This window comes from Rhipicephalus sanguineus, chromosome 1 (genome assembly GCF_013339695.2).
Source record: "Rhipicephalus sanguineus isolate Rsan-2018 chromosome 1, BIME_Rsan_1.4, whole genome shotgun sequence".
In the NCBI taxonomy this organism is placed as follows: Eukaryota; Metazoa; Arthropoda; class Arachnida; order Ixodida; family Ixodidae; genus Rhipicephalus; species Rhipicephalus sanguineus.
In genome coordinates, this window is record NC_051176.1 from 190088945 (window position 1) to 190105743 (window position 16799).

The following is a 16799-nucleotide window of genomic DNA, read 5'->3' on the forward strand; positions in this document are numbered from 1 at the left end:
AGTCGGAAGTTATTGAATTTGGAATGTCCGTGGTTGAAAAGTCCGCAGTAAAGGGGTCCTGACCACCTTGCTGGCCTCACATTTTAGTCAATTATATCCGAATGTCCGTTGTACCAGAATCCGTTGTAAACGAAGCTCAGTCAATGGAATAGATAGGGAGGTTGGCATAAAGCCGCAAATTGGTCTGTAGCATCCAAATGTCTGTTGTAAGCAGATCCGTTGTAACAAGGTTATACTGTATTAGCATAAGGTTCACGTTCAACTCATATAGCCATGCCCCATCGTGCGACACAACCACCAATTCTCCAACTGACTCCAAGATATACTTACCTGCCGGTGTACGTAGCAGCCGCTCTCTCTTGCCGTACGCTGAGCCTCGGCAATTTCATCTAAAGTATTATGCAAACCCAACGGCAACAACAAATACCCAAATGGCGCGCCTATTCTTTGTGCATGGTGTGTAGTGCTTATCTGTTCCCTTCGCACTGTACCCAAGAAAACTGCAGTTTCAACCTTTTCTTTCACTCTGTAACCTAAAACTAGGTGGCAGCCACTGCAGCGCTACGTCTCGCAGAGAAGCGAGCGAGTTTTTTTGCACTTCTTTGAAGTTTAAGAAAGGAACGGATAAGCACACCACACCAAACGCAATGAATAAGCGGTCCAATTGAATATTTGAGACGGGTGGCCATTTTTCCTGACCATGTTTTGCTGCGAAGTGCCTTTTTTAAAAGTTCATCATGTGAGCTTCCGGTCTGACGTAACACAGATGACGCATTTCCTGCGCATCTAGTGTACTCAGTTTCTGTATTGCCTCGATCGGGGCCTTGAATTTCGATGATTATTATCTCAAATTACGTGTTTTTTTGTGATTTTTAATAATGGGCATGCCATAAATTGTCATGTCCTACAACTCGTCCATGTAAACAACGGCCCTCAAGTTAATAATTGAAAAGTTAATTAAGATTTTTTGTTAATTACTCATTAGAATCTAACTTTTGGCGTGGCAAAGTTTTTTTGCCTCAGCATAGAGTTCGTTTGCAAAGACGGCAGGGGCCACACTGTAATAGCATTTTTACAAAAAATCTATTTTCTAAAAAAAAGCACCCTGTATATATAATATGCACACATGGTAATCGTGCCAGCTTCCACACAATTGCTGTGCATGGTGAAGGCATAAAACAAGGCTGTTTAACAGAGCTGTCTGGATTGCATGCAGGCACTTGAGTTCATTTCTGCACAATGCTGGTTTGCCCCCTCTGAGGGTTAATTTTTTAAAACTAATGGCACCATAGTGGCTGAATTAGTGTATGGTGTGAAATAAATATATTTAGTAATTTGTTTGTAACATAAACACAAAACTCTGTGAACATTTTATGGCAAAAAATAATTGTTTATTAGCGAGTCCACAAAAAGTAAGGTTGATTTAAATAGTATTTGGGTACTTGTTTTTAAATGGATGTTTCTGCACTGGTGATTCCCAACGTACTAGAGTCTATCAACAATGTGGTAGCCCTCAAATACAGCTGTCTACTGCTGAGTGCCGCACTAAGATGCTGCACAGATGATACTACCTTGTCTGAAAGCGCAGGAAAATCTCATGCAAATTGGGCAACCTTAGATCGCATGAGGTTGCCATGTAGTGTTAAAAATCATATCCATAAACATGAGTAAATGGTAAACGTGATGAGATGAGGTCGTCAAAAACGCTTATTGGGTTTAAAAAAGCAGGGGACTTTTTTCCTTTTAGTTGAACAAAATTGTGCTAAGCAACCATGCATTAAGCCAATAACTGGTGTTTACCAAATTTGTATATTTTAGAAGCACATGCAACACCACTAACTTGTGGTGAAAAGTTACTGATTTATCATGCCGCTGATTTGTCGGTAGGCGCTGGAAATACAATTCAAGATGTGGATCCTATGCTGCTCCCCTCCCCCATCTCCCACATCGCAGTGCACGTTGACATCAACGTGAGTCTGGGCATCTTTGGTGTCTGCACTCCGAAGAAGCATCTTATTTGTTCAGTACAGTGAAACGCCTCTACAACGAAATTACTGGTATACGGAAAGTTCTGTGTATCCTGGCCGAACCCTTGTCTTTCATATGTGTTGCAGAAGCCTCTACAGTGAATGTCACTGCTCTGAGTTTGCTTGTACAACAAAAAGTGTACAGGTACACCTGGTGGCTGATTTGTTGCTGTAAAATGAACCCATGTAGTGGCAGCTACGCCACTGCCTTCTGCAATGACCATTGAGCAACAGCAAAATGAAATACTGCACATACGAATTCAAACTCTTATTTCCCTCTTTCCCACACCACCATGTTATAAAAAAAAAAGAGCCCCTCTAGCTAAATGACCAATGACAAACTACCCACAGAAGGATTACTTGCCGAAAAAAAGAATGACCGAAAACTAAGCACCACAATCTTTATGTATTACTACTACTAGTACTTAGCAGCAGTACTTAGCTTGCTATAGAAACACTAACAAGCTAGGCTATAGTGGAATTAGAAGTTCTGCAGCTTTGCCTTTCATTTCTGCCAGGTTTTGCCTATAGGTATGCCATCACATCAATACCATAAGATCAGCTGCTGTCATGTATTCCATCAGATGAACTGTGCAGAATAAAATAAGCGATTTCTGGTAGTATTATGCATGATCTGTACAAATAAATGACTTTTATAAGGAAGGATATTGTAGATCCTAAGCACTTCGTTTTAAAGGCGTTTGGCTGTGCAGGCACTTGCTCTCGCTTTTGAAAAAGTTACATGTTATTAGTCTTCAAGTACTGTCTTCTGTGCTTTTTCTCAGAGATATTAGAGTTGTAGTATCTGACTAAACTGTTTTGTTGTTATTGATGCACAGTCTGAAGCCAGTATACTTTCTTTTTATGAGATACCATTGGGTATGCATCAGTCCTGGACAGTGACTTGTGCCTATAACGTGTTAAAAAGTACCCAGTTACGTTTTACTCGAGTAGCTATAACATGGTAACAGCACCTTTACTTCGTTACAGTTGCTAAAAGGCATATGGTTGCATCACAGAAATACTGATATTTCTGCTATTAAATATAAAAAATAGAAACATTGGAAGATAATACTGATACATTTAATTACAATGAAAAGGCAATGACATCTCTTTGCTGTGAATATAAACAGAAATAAAATGTATTCTTTGTGATGTTTCAGTTATATTTTTATCAGTTAACAAATCAACTAATTAATTAAATGGACAGATTTTTTATATGCCATTAAAAATTGTCATTGGAAATCTTCCACAAACAACACCATGCGCCATACTAAAAGAAAACTTATAATTTAGTCAGTTTTAGCGATTTTTGGCACATTGGGGAGTCTCAAAGTCAAAGAGCAGGTATCACTGTAACTGGCATCACGTGCTTCTATGACGTCATTAATAAATCAGTTTGAAATTAACACTTTGGTTGATTTGACGACAAAACTATAATATAACAGGGACTGAATACACAGGAGCTTTTGTCAGGTCTCATTTCTCGTTCTGTTGTTTACGCTGTTTTAACAATGCCTCAAGCATCGGTACAGGTTCAAAAGGGCACATCGCTTTGATAATTGGATTTGGCTAACATCGAGCACAATTTTTTTTTCTCTTCACACTAAGAACGAACACATTTTTGGCACTAAGCAAGCAGTTGTTTGCTATTCTTACAGTAATGGATACAAAAGTATAATACATCTTCAGTCTAATTGTAACAAGCTACTTTGTACTGTAACTGTAAGAGGGCTCCTGATGGCAGGCCCATGACTCGTATGCACCATGTGCTTGCATTAAAAACTGTTAGTGGCTGCTACTGGTATAGCTTCAGTTAATGTTATAGTAATTGTAACAGCCATGGCATTGTACTCCTAAATTCTCAGCAACCTGTTTTTCTGCATTAATCGTTTTTCCATTCACCTTTGCACATTGCTTTTCCTCATGTCATGGCTGTGTCCTTACCCTGTAGCACCACTTTTGATAGTGGTAATCTGAGCATCACTGTATTTACTACCATGATAAATGCATAAAACAAGGTTTGATAATACTGTGTATACCATTTGTTTCCCATGGGTTCTGGCAGGTAGGTTTGTCTCTCTTTAGTTGATTGTACTACTAGTCTGTCCTGATTGTGATGCTGACAGGACAACATGGTAGCAGGAAGGGTGCCAGCTGAAGAACAAGCTTTGCTCATGCCTCTGGGGACTACTGTTGCTATTTTTGCGTGCATACATGCTACCAATATATGTGGCATAGGTATTATATGGCCCTTTTTGTCAGCTTCTTTATAGATGTACCTTATTCCTACCTTTCCAGCCCAGTATGTGTACTTATACTTCAAATAGGAGAATTTAAGACTTCATGACAACTGTTCTTCATATATGTATTACTAAGGGCATATGTTTATGATTAAAGTATTGCTATGCTTGGAGTTCCACAAAGCATTGGCATGAAAGAAAGTGTAGTCATAAATGGTTGCAAGCAGTAACAGAATAATATTTTCAGTAATAAAACATTGTTTTATTGTGCTCGTTTAGACAGTTGAACACATAGAAACCTGTATGTTTTAAAGGACCTCAATGATTAGGTTGACGTGGGCATTTTGTGATAATTCAATGAAACTTACCTTGTAACGCAAATTTCCAGATTCAGTGCTTTTTTTTTTCCATGCACTGGTTGTCCCATCTAATTATTTCCAAGAATTTAAAATGTGGCTAGGTTTACATAAGTCGCACCCATTTTATTTTGATAGATGTTGTTTATTCTATCCTTTTTTTCCTTGATTCTACGAAATTGAAATGAACTTAGCTTAATTCAATAGCTTTCAGTTCGTTTACATTATCAATGAGGCATCACTGCGAAAATTGTGGAGTGTGTTGAAAAATGAGTGACAACTGCATTTAAAGCAGCCTAAGTTTTGCGTGCTCCTTTCTTCAATAAAAATTAAGCCTGGAGAACTTTAAATACAGCATGATAGCATGTCTGCACACCAGGGATTGTAGTGCCATCAAGATCAGAACTTGTCAAATGCAGGGCCAGCTCATCGCATCAGGGATTAGCAGCCACGTTCCTGCCACAGTGTGTGAGCAGCTTTCAATGTGCATTTTTATTCCCTGTTAAACACAAAGTGCTAGCTTTGAATGTGCACGAGATTCACTGTGTACTAAGTTACAAAGTTTACATTTCAGACCAACGCTTTTGCTGCTTGCTACATGGATATGCTATGTCACTTGTTAATTTTTTAAAGTCTGTGGACTTTCCTTTTATTACAGAAGAACACATTACACAGGAGCTAGGTTGCTTTAAATGCTGTTAATGTCATTTCCCAATGTCATTTAAGACTTTTGTTTTGAGTTGTTGTTTAAGAAAGGAAATGAATATTTAGCTTATTAAACTTTATTTTTTTCAATATTAAAATACATCTTGGCTAGCATAATTCCTGTGACATCTAGTTAGAACATCTGGTAGTGCTGTCCCTTGCTGTTGAGTGTTGACTAGTTTTGCCTTGTAGCTGTAGGGGCACAGCGGTCTTCGGGTTTATAAAAGCACAGTAATATGCATCATACCACTCCTTACTGCTGTATGCTGTGTCCGTGGCATGTCAGTACATACTGTAAACAGCCATGCATCCAAGGCTGAGAATAACATTTGTTGTCAACTGTACACAAAGTTGCCAGTTCCACTTATAATAAGCCAATTTGTGCTTCTTTTTTCACCAAGTAGCTTGTAGAATTTTGCAGTCACTTGTCACATTTCTTGGGCTTATTCACGCTTTTCTTGCAAATATACTTATTTTAGTGCTCATCACGTTCACCAATAGAATGTTGGTTGTTCACAAATAGCATGTTTATCAACGACTTTGTGTAGCAGTGCGTTATCAAAAATAAGTAAGGGGGTCAACAAGTAACGTTATTCATGCTCTGGCAAACATGCAATGAACAGAGTGGAGACTATCCTGGAGACTATGTTAAAAAGTAAATATGTGGATTCATTCACAGTTGCACATAATTTTGCTGTGTAAAATAATAAACGTTATATTTTTACGTTCCCTTCGTGTTGTAGCGACATTTGATATTATATAGTAGACTCTCATTAAACGGAACCTGAACGAACCAGGAAAATGTGTTCCGTTAACAGGAGTTCCGTTTACTGAGAGCGGAGCAGGGGTGCAGAATCCAAATATGAAACCAATCATATAGGGGCAGTTATTTCGTTTAAGCAGCAGTTCTGTTTAAGAGATTTCTGTTTACTGAGGGTCTACTGTAATTAAAAAATATTTTTCAAGAATGAAAATATTTATTAAACTTCTGCTTCTTCTGGGCTTCATCGCAAAAGTCTCGCTGCTTTTTGGACCCTCTTTAGGGATGATTATTTGCTTATTAGCTCGGCAGCATCTGGTAACTTTGACTGCGCAACACCACATCATATTGCATTGCAAACCTTGCTGAATGCTGTCACATAGTGGGGCAGGTCATTTCCACTTGTGCTGGTTGGCATCATATGGTTCTTTGGCATGACATTCTGAAAACTTCAGCTTGCGGGGATTCTTGCACCCCCTGATAAGGTGTTTTCAACTTGTGGCACTTGCGTTTTCTGTAAGCCTGCTTCCCCACGGGGACTCGGGTCAAGCCAAAATAGTGCCAGCTTTCCCCTGTTGGCACCACCTGATGGTGGGGATACACGGGGCCATGAAGGTGTTTTTATCTCTTGAACCTGGGAGTGGGTCAAACACACAAGAGTTCACTGCGCATGAGGAGGAGCTCCGTTGGGACTATTTTAGGGGGTATCTTCCCGTTTTCCCAAATACGCCTCCATTCATGAGACATGAGCGGCAAATGGCATAGGCTTGGGTTTCTCTCAAGGGCTAACCTTATTCACTTCTTATTCTGGTGTGGTGAGTTGAACATTGTTGATTCTGCTGCGTGTACATTGGCATGCTATTGCCTGTATAATTTGGCTAATGGACTTACTATGTAAAAAGGTACAAATAAATGCTCAGAAGTTTCATGTGTATATATAAGTGGTGTATGCCTATACATTGTGTTATGATTACCATAACCAAATGAATCCAACAGACATTTAACACTTTCCTGTCTGCGCCTATACTCATCGGCAGTACGTTGTTGATGGTTTCAATTGAAATTTTATTGCGTTCGGAGCACTTAGGGACAGCTAGCGCTATCCAGCGCATAAAAGGAGAACTCTTTTTCTAGTTTCGCTTTGGTGTTTCCTTTTTTCGCCGCAGGGGGATTTTTAAAGCGCCTTTCAATCGTGCTCGCTGCCCCTTGGAAACGGCGCAACGGATTCCGATGAGTCTGCATCAGAATTTTGTGACGGTGGTAGCCTGAATCATCAAGAGGTTCGCGCTTCGATCAGTTTGCGTTCAGGCTAGAACTAATGGAGCAGCTCCTAGGACTTGATGAGCAACAACATCCAGGTCCCAAGGCTCCTGCGGCTGTTCCCGCTACAAGTGCCCCTAAGGATCAACAGCACAAGCCCCAGAAGCTACAAACATACAAGAACTGCAAAATGTGCTATTAAGAATGGAAAGTTGAACAAAGAACAAACGTTTTCTGCGAGACATGCTCCGCAAACTCGTGCTTCACCACATCATGCAACTGCTTTGTGCGGTGGCACTGATAGCCACTATGGCTAACATTTTCTTTTGTATAAAATTAACTTGTACAGATAGTTCATATTTGCAGTAATGTTGTATACAGCCTTCTTCTTTAAAATGTATATTTGGAAATTTTTTTTAGGTTGCATTGGTGCAAAGCAGCATCGATGTTTTTACGGAGTTTTCTCGTTTTTGTTACAAATTTTTTTATTAAGTATTTTCTTCAAAAAGTCATTAATAAATGTTTGCTTGTGAATAATACCGTTAGGAAGCACAATCCTTTTGCTACAAATTGATACTATACATTGTAATATAAAGCATTTGGTGTAGGAGTAAAAAAAATTGTTTGCTAGACCACCCAAAAACTGCTTATTTTCCTGTGGACAGGAAAGTGTTAAGCCAAGGAAAGCATAGGGGACATTATTTGTTATTGTTAATGCTGTGTAATAGTTATGACACAGATTGAAAGGAATTACAGTGAATGGAAAAGCACCCACGTAACTTGAAGGTTGTGGGTTCAGATCCCACTGACAAAGTGCTTTTTTGTTCACATTAATTTCTTTCAATCTATGTCATAATTATTACACTAGGGTTAGGAACATTCGATAAAACAATTTTGTGACGCTGCCCATATTCAGTGTATCTTGGTTACTGGCAGATGAGTTCCGCGGAATCCCGTAAGGTTGCGGAAGGATTATAAAAGGGATGATTGACAAACACCTGTTAGTAGCATGAAGCCACAAAGAAATCCATACGAATTTCTCTGAAAGGAAAGCTTCTTAGTTGAAGAAAATTCCTTCTGGTCTGGGGATCGAGCCCAGGACCAATGCCTTTCCCTTTCATCATAACTTGATTACCGTACAAAAAAATGAATTGAGAATTTCATGACACATTTAGAAACTACCTTTCAAGTATTCTAGCTAATTTTAGAATAACACTAATTGTTAGCTGTCTAGGTAAATAACTACATCATTTGAGTTTGAGTGTTTTGTGTTGATGTCTGGTTTGCCATATCTCCAAATGCTTGTTGTGCATGAATGAACATGACTTCATCTATTGAGAAGTTACAAAGCTGTTGGAATTTTCCTTCCTTGTTTAAAGGAAATCACTATATACCTGGGTTTGAGTGTTTGTTATTATAGACAAGTATTAAACCTTACATGCCATTTTGTTTTTTGGCACAAATTTTGGTGATGAATTGGTTCTAACAAGAAAAAGACAAAACTTTGTTAGTTTTTATGTAAGAGCCTGCTTACACTAATTAACAGGAGGTAGTAAGTGCTTTAACTCAGTGGAGGAAGGCCAAAGGGAGCGTAGCAGGGTATTTGCATAATTTGAGGCATCAGCTGCCTATTTTTGCCTATTTTTATTCTGTTATGGTGCTTCCATGTTGATTAGTGCTATGCATTTTACAGGTTAATTGATTGTTTTGCAGAATGAAAATTTGAGAATAGCCATCTGCTTCTTCAGTCATTTCAATGATAGGAGCATTGTAAAGTAGTTCCTGGAATTTTGGCAAGCTCTTACTTTATTTTCTGAGATATGTTGCAGTTATGGAAAGCGTACAGTTTATGCACTTGCATTTTTGAAACTATCAGTATCCCCCTCTTTTTTTCTAAATAAATTCGTTTTTTACTGCAGACACTCAAGAAGCTGTACTTACGCCGGCATGACCTGACAGATGATCCTGGCATCCTTGTGCTTCTAGGCTGTGGCACTGTGAGCAGCTCCTGTGGGCAAATTGCCAGTTATCCATTGGCCCTTGTAAGGACAAGGCTGCAAGCACAAGGTGGGCATTGCCGTGCTCAAAAGGATGCTTCCGAAAAATACCTACTCTAAGTGCATTACTCAATGCTGATTTTATCATGTACCTAATGCAGCTGTGTTGTCATGTGCATTACCTTAGACTCATCTGGCAGCTTTCCTATTTTTATGTCACAAACCCAGGCTTGATTCATTGGCTATCAAATTGGCCTTTTTGGAAGGCTCTAGTAAAAGACTTTTGAATGATTACACTGTCAGGATAGCAACAACGGGCTGTATATCAGTAGGGGAAGCTAAAGAACTCTGCTTTAGATATTTTCCGAAAACATATTACGGTGCAATAACTAGTTTGTGGAGAAGTTGGTACTTGCAATATTGAAGTCGAGAATTTGATGGAAGCCCGTCCAGTCATAAAGTAACATCGCAAAAGCAGAAAAAAGGACACCATTGTTATGAACAAGGCTCCCTTCAGGGGAACTGAAACAACTTTTTTTAATTTTCTTCAGTGGTTGGTGTTGTTTTTCTACTTTTACTTTTTACAATGTTGCATTACTGATGGGGAAAGTTTAAAGGAGAAAATATTCTAAAATACTCTAAAAAATGTTTTCACCTCAGTTTCCTATAGTATCTCATAAAAGCTTGTGTTCTATCTCACAAGCTACGTGTGCTACAAACACATTTTTTTGCATTGTAGAAACTGCCTTTTTTCTGGTGTTCCTCAGAAATATTACGTAAAATGTCAAACTAAACCTTACCACATCATCCTACAAAAAGGCTCAAAATATGATACCGTGTAACAGCTTGAAACTACAGGTAGACAAAAGACAAGGGCAGGTGCGGACTTCCAACTTTTTGTATTATTCAGAGATACAACATATATATGTGAAAACAACGAACTGAGAGGCACAGGGTGAGATCAAGAGCATCTAACTTAGCAGTGATGATAGCTTGCCAAATCGCACATTAAATTCATGCTCAGCTTGCCGCTTATCCCAGAAAGGACAGTTCTTTTTGGGAGAGGTTAATGGAAGGTTTACTAACCGCTGATCATCGACTTGCAGGATCATCTGCTGTGTATGACGATCCCAGTCAGTGTTCATTGGTGTGCCTGTCAATAATCATAGTATCCTGGAACAGCTGCACTCGGAGCAGTGCAGCTCCAAGAAATCTTTCTTGCCTTTCTACACTTTTTGTCTATGTTCCAAAATACTGTGACTATTGGCAGGCACACCAATGAACTAACTGGGATCATTATAGAAGCTGGAGCTATAAAACAAGGATAAGCTGTTAGTAAGCCTTCTGCAGTCAAACCTCATTAATTCTAACTCTGTTATTTCGAAATCCCGCATAATTCAAAGGATTTCTGTGGTCCCGTATTGTGCAATGTAAATTTGAGTGGATAATTTGAAGCGGCGGTCAGTACCAGCCCGGTTAATTCGAAAACTTTGGGTGCCATGTGCCAATTTCCGATCCTGATTTCGCCGCAAAGCCGCAGAAACGATGGCCCTTCGGAGCCACAAGGCAATGCAATGTAGGGATACTAACAATACAGGTGAAGCACCTCAGCCTCGCTGCTGCGGCGCAAGGAAACAAAACGGCGGTCTCGTGGTCAGCTGAAATGTGCGCCTGTGGCAAAGAAGACGTGCTTCACTGCAACACAGCGGTGACACGCGGGCAGCAGGACGCATACTTCTCTCAAAGTCAGCGCGTCATGATTTACCCATTCTTTCTGGGAAAATAGAGAAATTAATAGAGGATGGTCTGACAGAATTCGCGATGTATGCAAACGTCCGATTGGCGGTTGCTCCGGCAGTTTGCGCACTTGTACCACTTGTAAGAATACTTGCCTGCAATGCCTACATCGAAAACTTGGTTCGAAAACTTCAGTGATCTTGTTTTCCAGCCAGAACACAGCGAGCATTCAGTCACCCTGCTCATTATTAAATTCTTTATTTTACCAAAAAGAATGGGCGAATGGTCGCATCATGACACGCTGACACTGCGAGGAGCAGGCGACATGCTGCCCGCGTGTCACCACTGTGTTGCAGTGAAGCACATCTTCTTTTCCGCTGGCGCGCATTTCAGTTGACCACGAGATCGTTTTTTTTTTCCCTTTGTTTTCTTGCACTGGCAGCAGCGAGGCCCGTCGTTTCCCCGGCTTAGCGGCAAAATTGGGACAGGGTTTTGCTAGAAAACATAACCCTTGGAGCCGTAAACTCAGTGTTGCCAGTTCCGCTTATTATAAGTGGATTTGCGCTTCTTTTTTGGCTGAGTCGCTTCGAAATTCTTAGAGTCGCTTGTCACGTTTTTGTCGGCTTACTCGCGCTGTTTCAGGAAATATTATGATTTTAGTGCCCAACACGTGTATTTGTCGTCAAATACATGGCTTCAGTCAAAATATACGAACCCCCCCCCCCCCTAAGCGGCAAAATCTAGCGCTCCTAGGCCCTTGTTTTCCTCCTGACAACATTTATAAAGGCGCTACAGCTGGGAGTGAAGCTTTGCCGACTTTCCGATCACAGACTTCCCGCAAGGCTTCCCTTTCAGTGAAGCCTCGCGAAGTGGGAAGTCGGTGATTTTGACTGGGAAGATTCTTCTCTCTTTACATGTGAACAGTTCAAAAACCAGCTCGAACAGTTCGAAAACCAGAAAACCGACTCGAAAACCACGTGGGATGCGCGGTGCACGTGTCGAGGCGATTTCGAAACCAACGGAACGGAACACATCACACTGTGCCACCGCAATACTGTTGGCGATCTTATTTCGTCCGAGTATTCTGCTCTTGCGCTGAGAGAAGTGTATACGAACATTCTAAATTATACTGTCAATTCTTGTTTGTATTAGCCGAGATAAAATTAAAGATGCTTTATCGGAGTAGCCAAATTACTGTTCCGACGACCAAGAGCCTTGAATTTGTATAGCTTTATCAAACGCTTTAGTTTTATGCCGCCGTTTTGTTTGCATTTGTTTGGGTTATCAGCAAGGCTGCGAGCTAGAAGTGGTGATACAAAAAAATCTATTCAGCCTCACGGTGCTAAAGAATTCTCGGCGATGACCGGCAACACTGATACTTCACGTACGTACGTACATTCCTACATCTAGGCCAATGACTAAACCATCGGCAGTTTACGAGCACAAACATACATTTTGGTTGTAGCTTGAGGAATCGTTTTAACTTGCAGAACAAGTTTCGGGCAGCTATAAACAGGTGAAATAAATGTAGTGAGCAACATCCTGCCAACGTGGAGGCCAGCAGAAGAGAACGCAGCGGACCGCATGCACTGACTACGGCATGTTGTGTTAATGTTTTTACGACTTTTAATCACGTACTCTACAGAAAACATAACAAGAACAATACCCAACCATAGAAACCGTGCACAGGCTTCTATGGTTGAGTAGCATCTCTTACGCGACGCCGGTCACCGTGCCCTGTGTAGTGGGCAGTTCTGAAGTGCAAGAAACAACCTTCAGTGTTTTCAGTCATTCAAGCGCCTATTTTTATTATGTGAAGTGAATAAACAATAACGAAAAAAGTAATATAAACTTTTTCACCTTCCATATGTGCTTGTAGTATTTTTTCACACTATAAAATAGTTTTCAAGAATGAGAACATTTTTTTGAACTTCCGCTTGCTTTGGGCTTATTCACAGGGTGCCGCCGCTTTTTTGGGCTTCTTTTGTGGTGATTATATTCGCTTGTTTAGTCGTCGGCATCTGGCAACACTACGTAAACTAGCAGGCACAGCAAACAACCACCTCTGATTACTTTCAATAATTCAAAGTTCCTTGCATTCCGCTTTTTATATGTTTGATTAATTCGAAAACCCACTTAATTCGAAGATTTTTCACAGTCCCAATGACTTTGGATTAACGAGGTTTTACTGTGTTAATCTCTCCCAAAAAGAGCTGTTCTTTCTGAGATGCGTAGCATGCTGCGCACCAACTGATGTGTGATTCGGCATGGGCTCATCACTGATCTAGGTGCTGGTTATCTTACCTTGTGCTTCTTGGTTCCTTGTTTTCGCGTTTGAACATATACGAGGGTTATTCAAAAAGTGAGGGCCATTTGGTCCCCGAAAAATAAATATTCGTTAGTAAAAGTTTTTATTGGCGGGTTTAGTTTAGTACAAACCTACTTCTTTTCTGCATAATCGCCTTTAACTTCTGAGCACTTTTCATATTGCTGCATCAGTTTTTTAGTCCCTATGCATAGGAGTTCGCTGCCTAGGAATTCTTTGCTGTTTTAGCTGGTCGGTAAGCATTTTTGGTACCCACCTTGCACACACTTTGTGATATCCGAGCTCCTCAGTTACAATCGTTAAAATTACAGTGCGACCAACAAGAGGACATTCATGCGACAGACCATTAACTGGCAGTCATCGATCTAATCGCAATTCCCGGTTCGCTTGTTGAACAGTTTCATTGGTGTGGATTTTGGGCCTGCCACTCTGCTCTTCGTCGTGTGACATTTGTGTGGCCATTTGTGAAGCCTCAACAGCATTTTCTGACCTTTACTTCACTCATCACTTCAGGTACATAATCTAGATATAACTCCCCACAATTTTGAGAAGCTGATGATCCTTTTGTCTGCAAAAATCGAATTACAGCTCGCACGTCACGGCAGGCGGGAGCAACGATTTTCGCAGACATTGTCGTTTGCATTCCCCGAAAAGCAGACGACTACTGAGTCAAAACAATAACTTCAGGACCTTCGCGAAGAATTAACAGATGGCTCTGCACAAATAAATCATTATTATGATGCGTAAATATTTAAATATTAGCAAACGGCCCTTACTTTTTGAATACTCCTCGTACTATATGTTGTATCTTTGAATAATGAACAGAAATCATTTGGAAGTCGATGCTCGTCCTTGTCTGTCCTTTGGCCATGTCTAGTTTTGTGCTGTTACATCGGTATCATGAACATCCCACTAGCCTGTTCTAAAACCTTTTCAATATGAGGTACAATATTGCCAGTATCGATACAACATCTCAATCAGCACAAAAATTTGTCAGCAATCAGAAATGGCAAAACACTAAACTTGCTGCTGAAATGATGGTTATAACCACTTCTTTTGTACATTGTGTGTGTGTGCTGTTTTATGATGAAAATATCTACATTTAACAAGTGGTATGCGAATAGTGAATTTTAGAACCGAATCAAATATGAGTTGAATAGTGATAACACCAAATCGAATACGAATACAAACCGAATACTATTCAGATAGTAAAGCTGCCATTTTCAAGACAGCGCTAAAGTTCCATATTTTACTTGAAAGATGTGTTCACAATATTCCAGGGGACAGGGTAAGCGAAAATTTGGAAAAAGCATTAAAATTTTTTTTTTTCTAAATGTAAAAGTATATTGTTTTCCGTATCTTTTCATGTTCATCTTGTGGGATTTTTATCAAACTAAAAAAGCAATCTGAAAGCAAAGTGAGCAGCGACATGCCCCCTTTTTCGGACGCTGTTTTGTAGCTTTCTTTCATCGTAAATCGACAAACAGCATTAAGTTTCTCTCTTTCTAGGTGAAAGAAAAAGCCGTCTGGCGACAGTGTTTAAGCTGTTAACCAAGACTGAATAAATAAGTTACAAAATGTTGGCAGAGTGAAAAACATTGAATTGAAGTTATTAAGTTGGTTACGTTGAACTCTGTTGTCTCAAAACAACATTTTTCGTCATGTCGGTGCAGTTATTTTCGGAATGACAAAAAGATAGCACTTTGATACTCGTGTGTATACTCATGTTTATGTGGCAGTATGCTGAACTTACATTGAGGCTTTACAGCAAATCGTTTTTATGTGATCAATTGATTGATTGAAACAACTTTGTTCACATTCTCACATTTTTCATGTGACTGTAAGAAAATATGCAAAAATTTCTGTAATATATCATTGTGACAGGTTCGTTTAATAAACCGACTAGAATGAGTTGTGCAATACTACTCTCGAATAAGAGACGGAGGTGAGCGTTTGAGTTTCAGACAAACGAAAATATATTTTCACACACAAAAAAAAAAATAAACGAAAGGGTAACACTAGAATGTACAAGAGGTAAACTGACAAGGGTCGGCCTGACCACAAGTACATAGAGTTCTCCTTAAACAAGGGAATCTTATCAAAAGCCTAGAATCGTGCAAGTCCACATGCTAACGTCGTCAGGAGAGTCCTGATGTGGAAACAGAGCGGTACGGCTCACCAACGGGTTGGACACACCAACAGTCAAGTAGGAGGACGCGGTGGTGGAAGTCTCCAAGCTCGGGCCCTCAGCCTGACGACTCACTTCCGCTCCCGGTGGATGCCGTCATCGTCGGCGCTGTCTCCCGTCCGAGAACCACAACCACGCCAAGCCGGGGCCTCAGCAAAAGCCACGCCGGTAGAATGGTCGCCAGGTCCACGTGAAGGCCTGCGCCGGCTAGGTGGACGCCTTCAGAGCCCGGGTACAAGCGCCCGACAAGCTCGCATTCTGCACCCTAGCCACGTTACTCGAACCGCCAGCACAGCTCTTCTTCTTTTTCCTTTTCGGCGCAGTGGCTCTTGGCAGTTTTCTTATTTTGCGGGTTTTTTTTTTTTTTTTTTTTTTTTTTTTTCATGCTCCGATGTCCGGCGCGCTCGCGCAAGTAGCACGTTGTACGTCGTCCTCGTCGTTCTTGCTGCTCCAACCATCGGAAGCACCACACTCGTGCACTTCACTCATAACAAGAGTCCCCCTTTTGAAAGAGTTTGTTTTTCGAAGAAAAATAAACTGCAGTTCAGTGCGCGACAAATCACTAAATGTCGTCCATACCCAGAACATCCCTAACAAACAAAGAAAAAGCAAACACAGTAGTCAGCTTGTGTTTAGGGACCTACTACGAGCTCACAGCCGGCTCATATAATCCGCCCCAACATTTTCAGAGCCCTTAATGTGTTCGACCCGGAATGAATATTCTTGCAATGCAAGGCTTCCCCGTAATATCCTGCTGTTCAGGTGCTTAGTTCTTAAGGGATACTGCAGTGGCTGGTGATTGGTTTGCACGACGCATTTGTTCCATAGAGAAAGGCATGATATTTCTCGATCGCCCAAACCAACGCCAGGCATTGCCGCTAGACTGAGGAGTATCTCTTTTCGCGAGGTTGAATTTGGCGACTGGCATACGACACCGGGTGGAGCATACTATCGCATTCCTGCGTGTGTCAATACCACAGCTGTCTTGGACCCTGAAGCTAGGTAACAGTTTCTCAGACTCCTCTTCCTCCACGACGACAAAAGAGGACGTTTGGGGAAGCTCTTCTTGGCGGCGCTCTTCATATTTCTTGAGCATATTGACATGAAAGAGCTTTCTGCAGTGTCCTAGGTCCAGCCAATAGTCATAGTCGCTTTTCTTCCCTGTTACGGTAAACGGCCCTTTCCAGTGCATTAGTAACT

General features: G+C 40.7%; 1 protein-coding gene across 2 annotated transcripts in view; it reads left to right on the top strand.

The window, feature by feature from the left end:
- LOC119404190 (calcium-binding mitochondrial carrier protein SCaMC-1-B) overlaps positions 1-16799 on the top strand; it is an 84083-nt gene that overhangs the window by 44254 nt on the left and 23030 nt on the right. The window contains exons 9-10 of one of the 2 annotated variants that reach the window (XR_005186219.2): positions 1888-1970; positions 9271-9418. Coding sequence is in view for 1 of the 2 variants with exons in the window: in XM_037670768.2 (XP_037526696.1) it covers positions 9271-9418 (148 nt within the window). In the remaining variant the exon portion in view is untranslated. The remainder of the gene's footprint in view (positions 1-1887; positions 1971-9270; positions 9419-16799) is intronic. The other variant, XM_037670768.2, reaches the window with a different exon arrangement.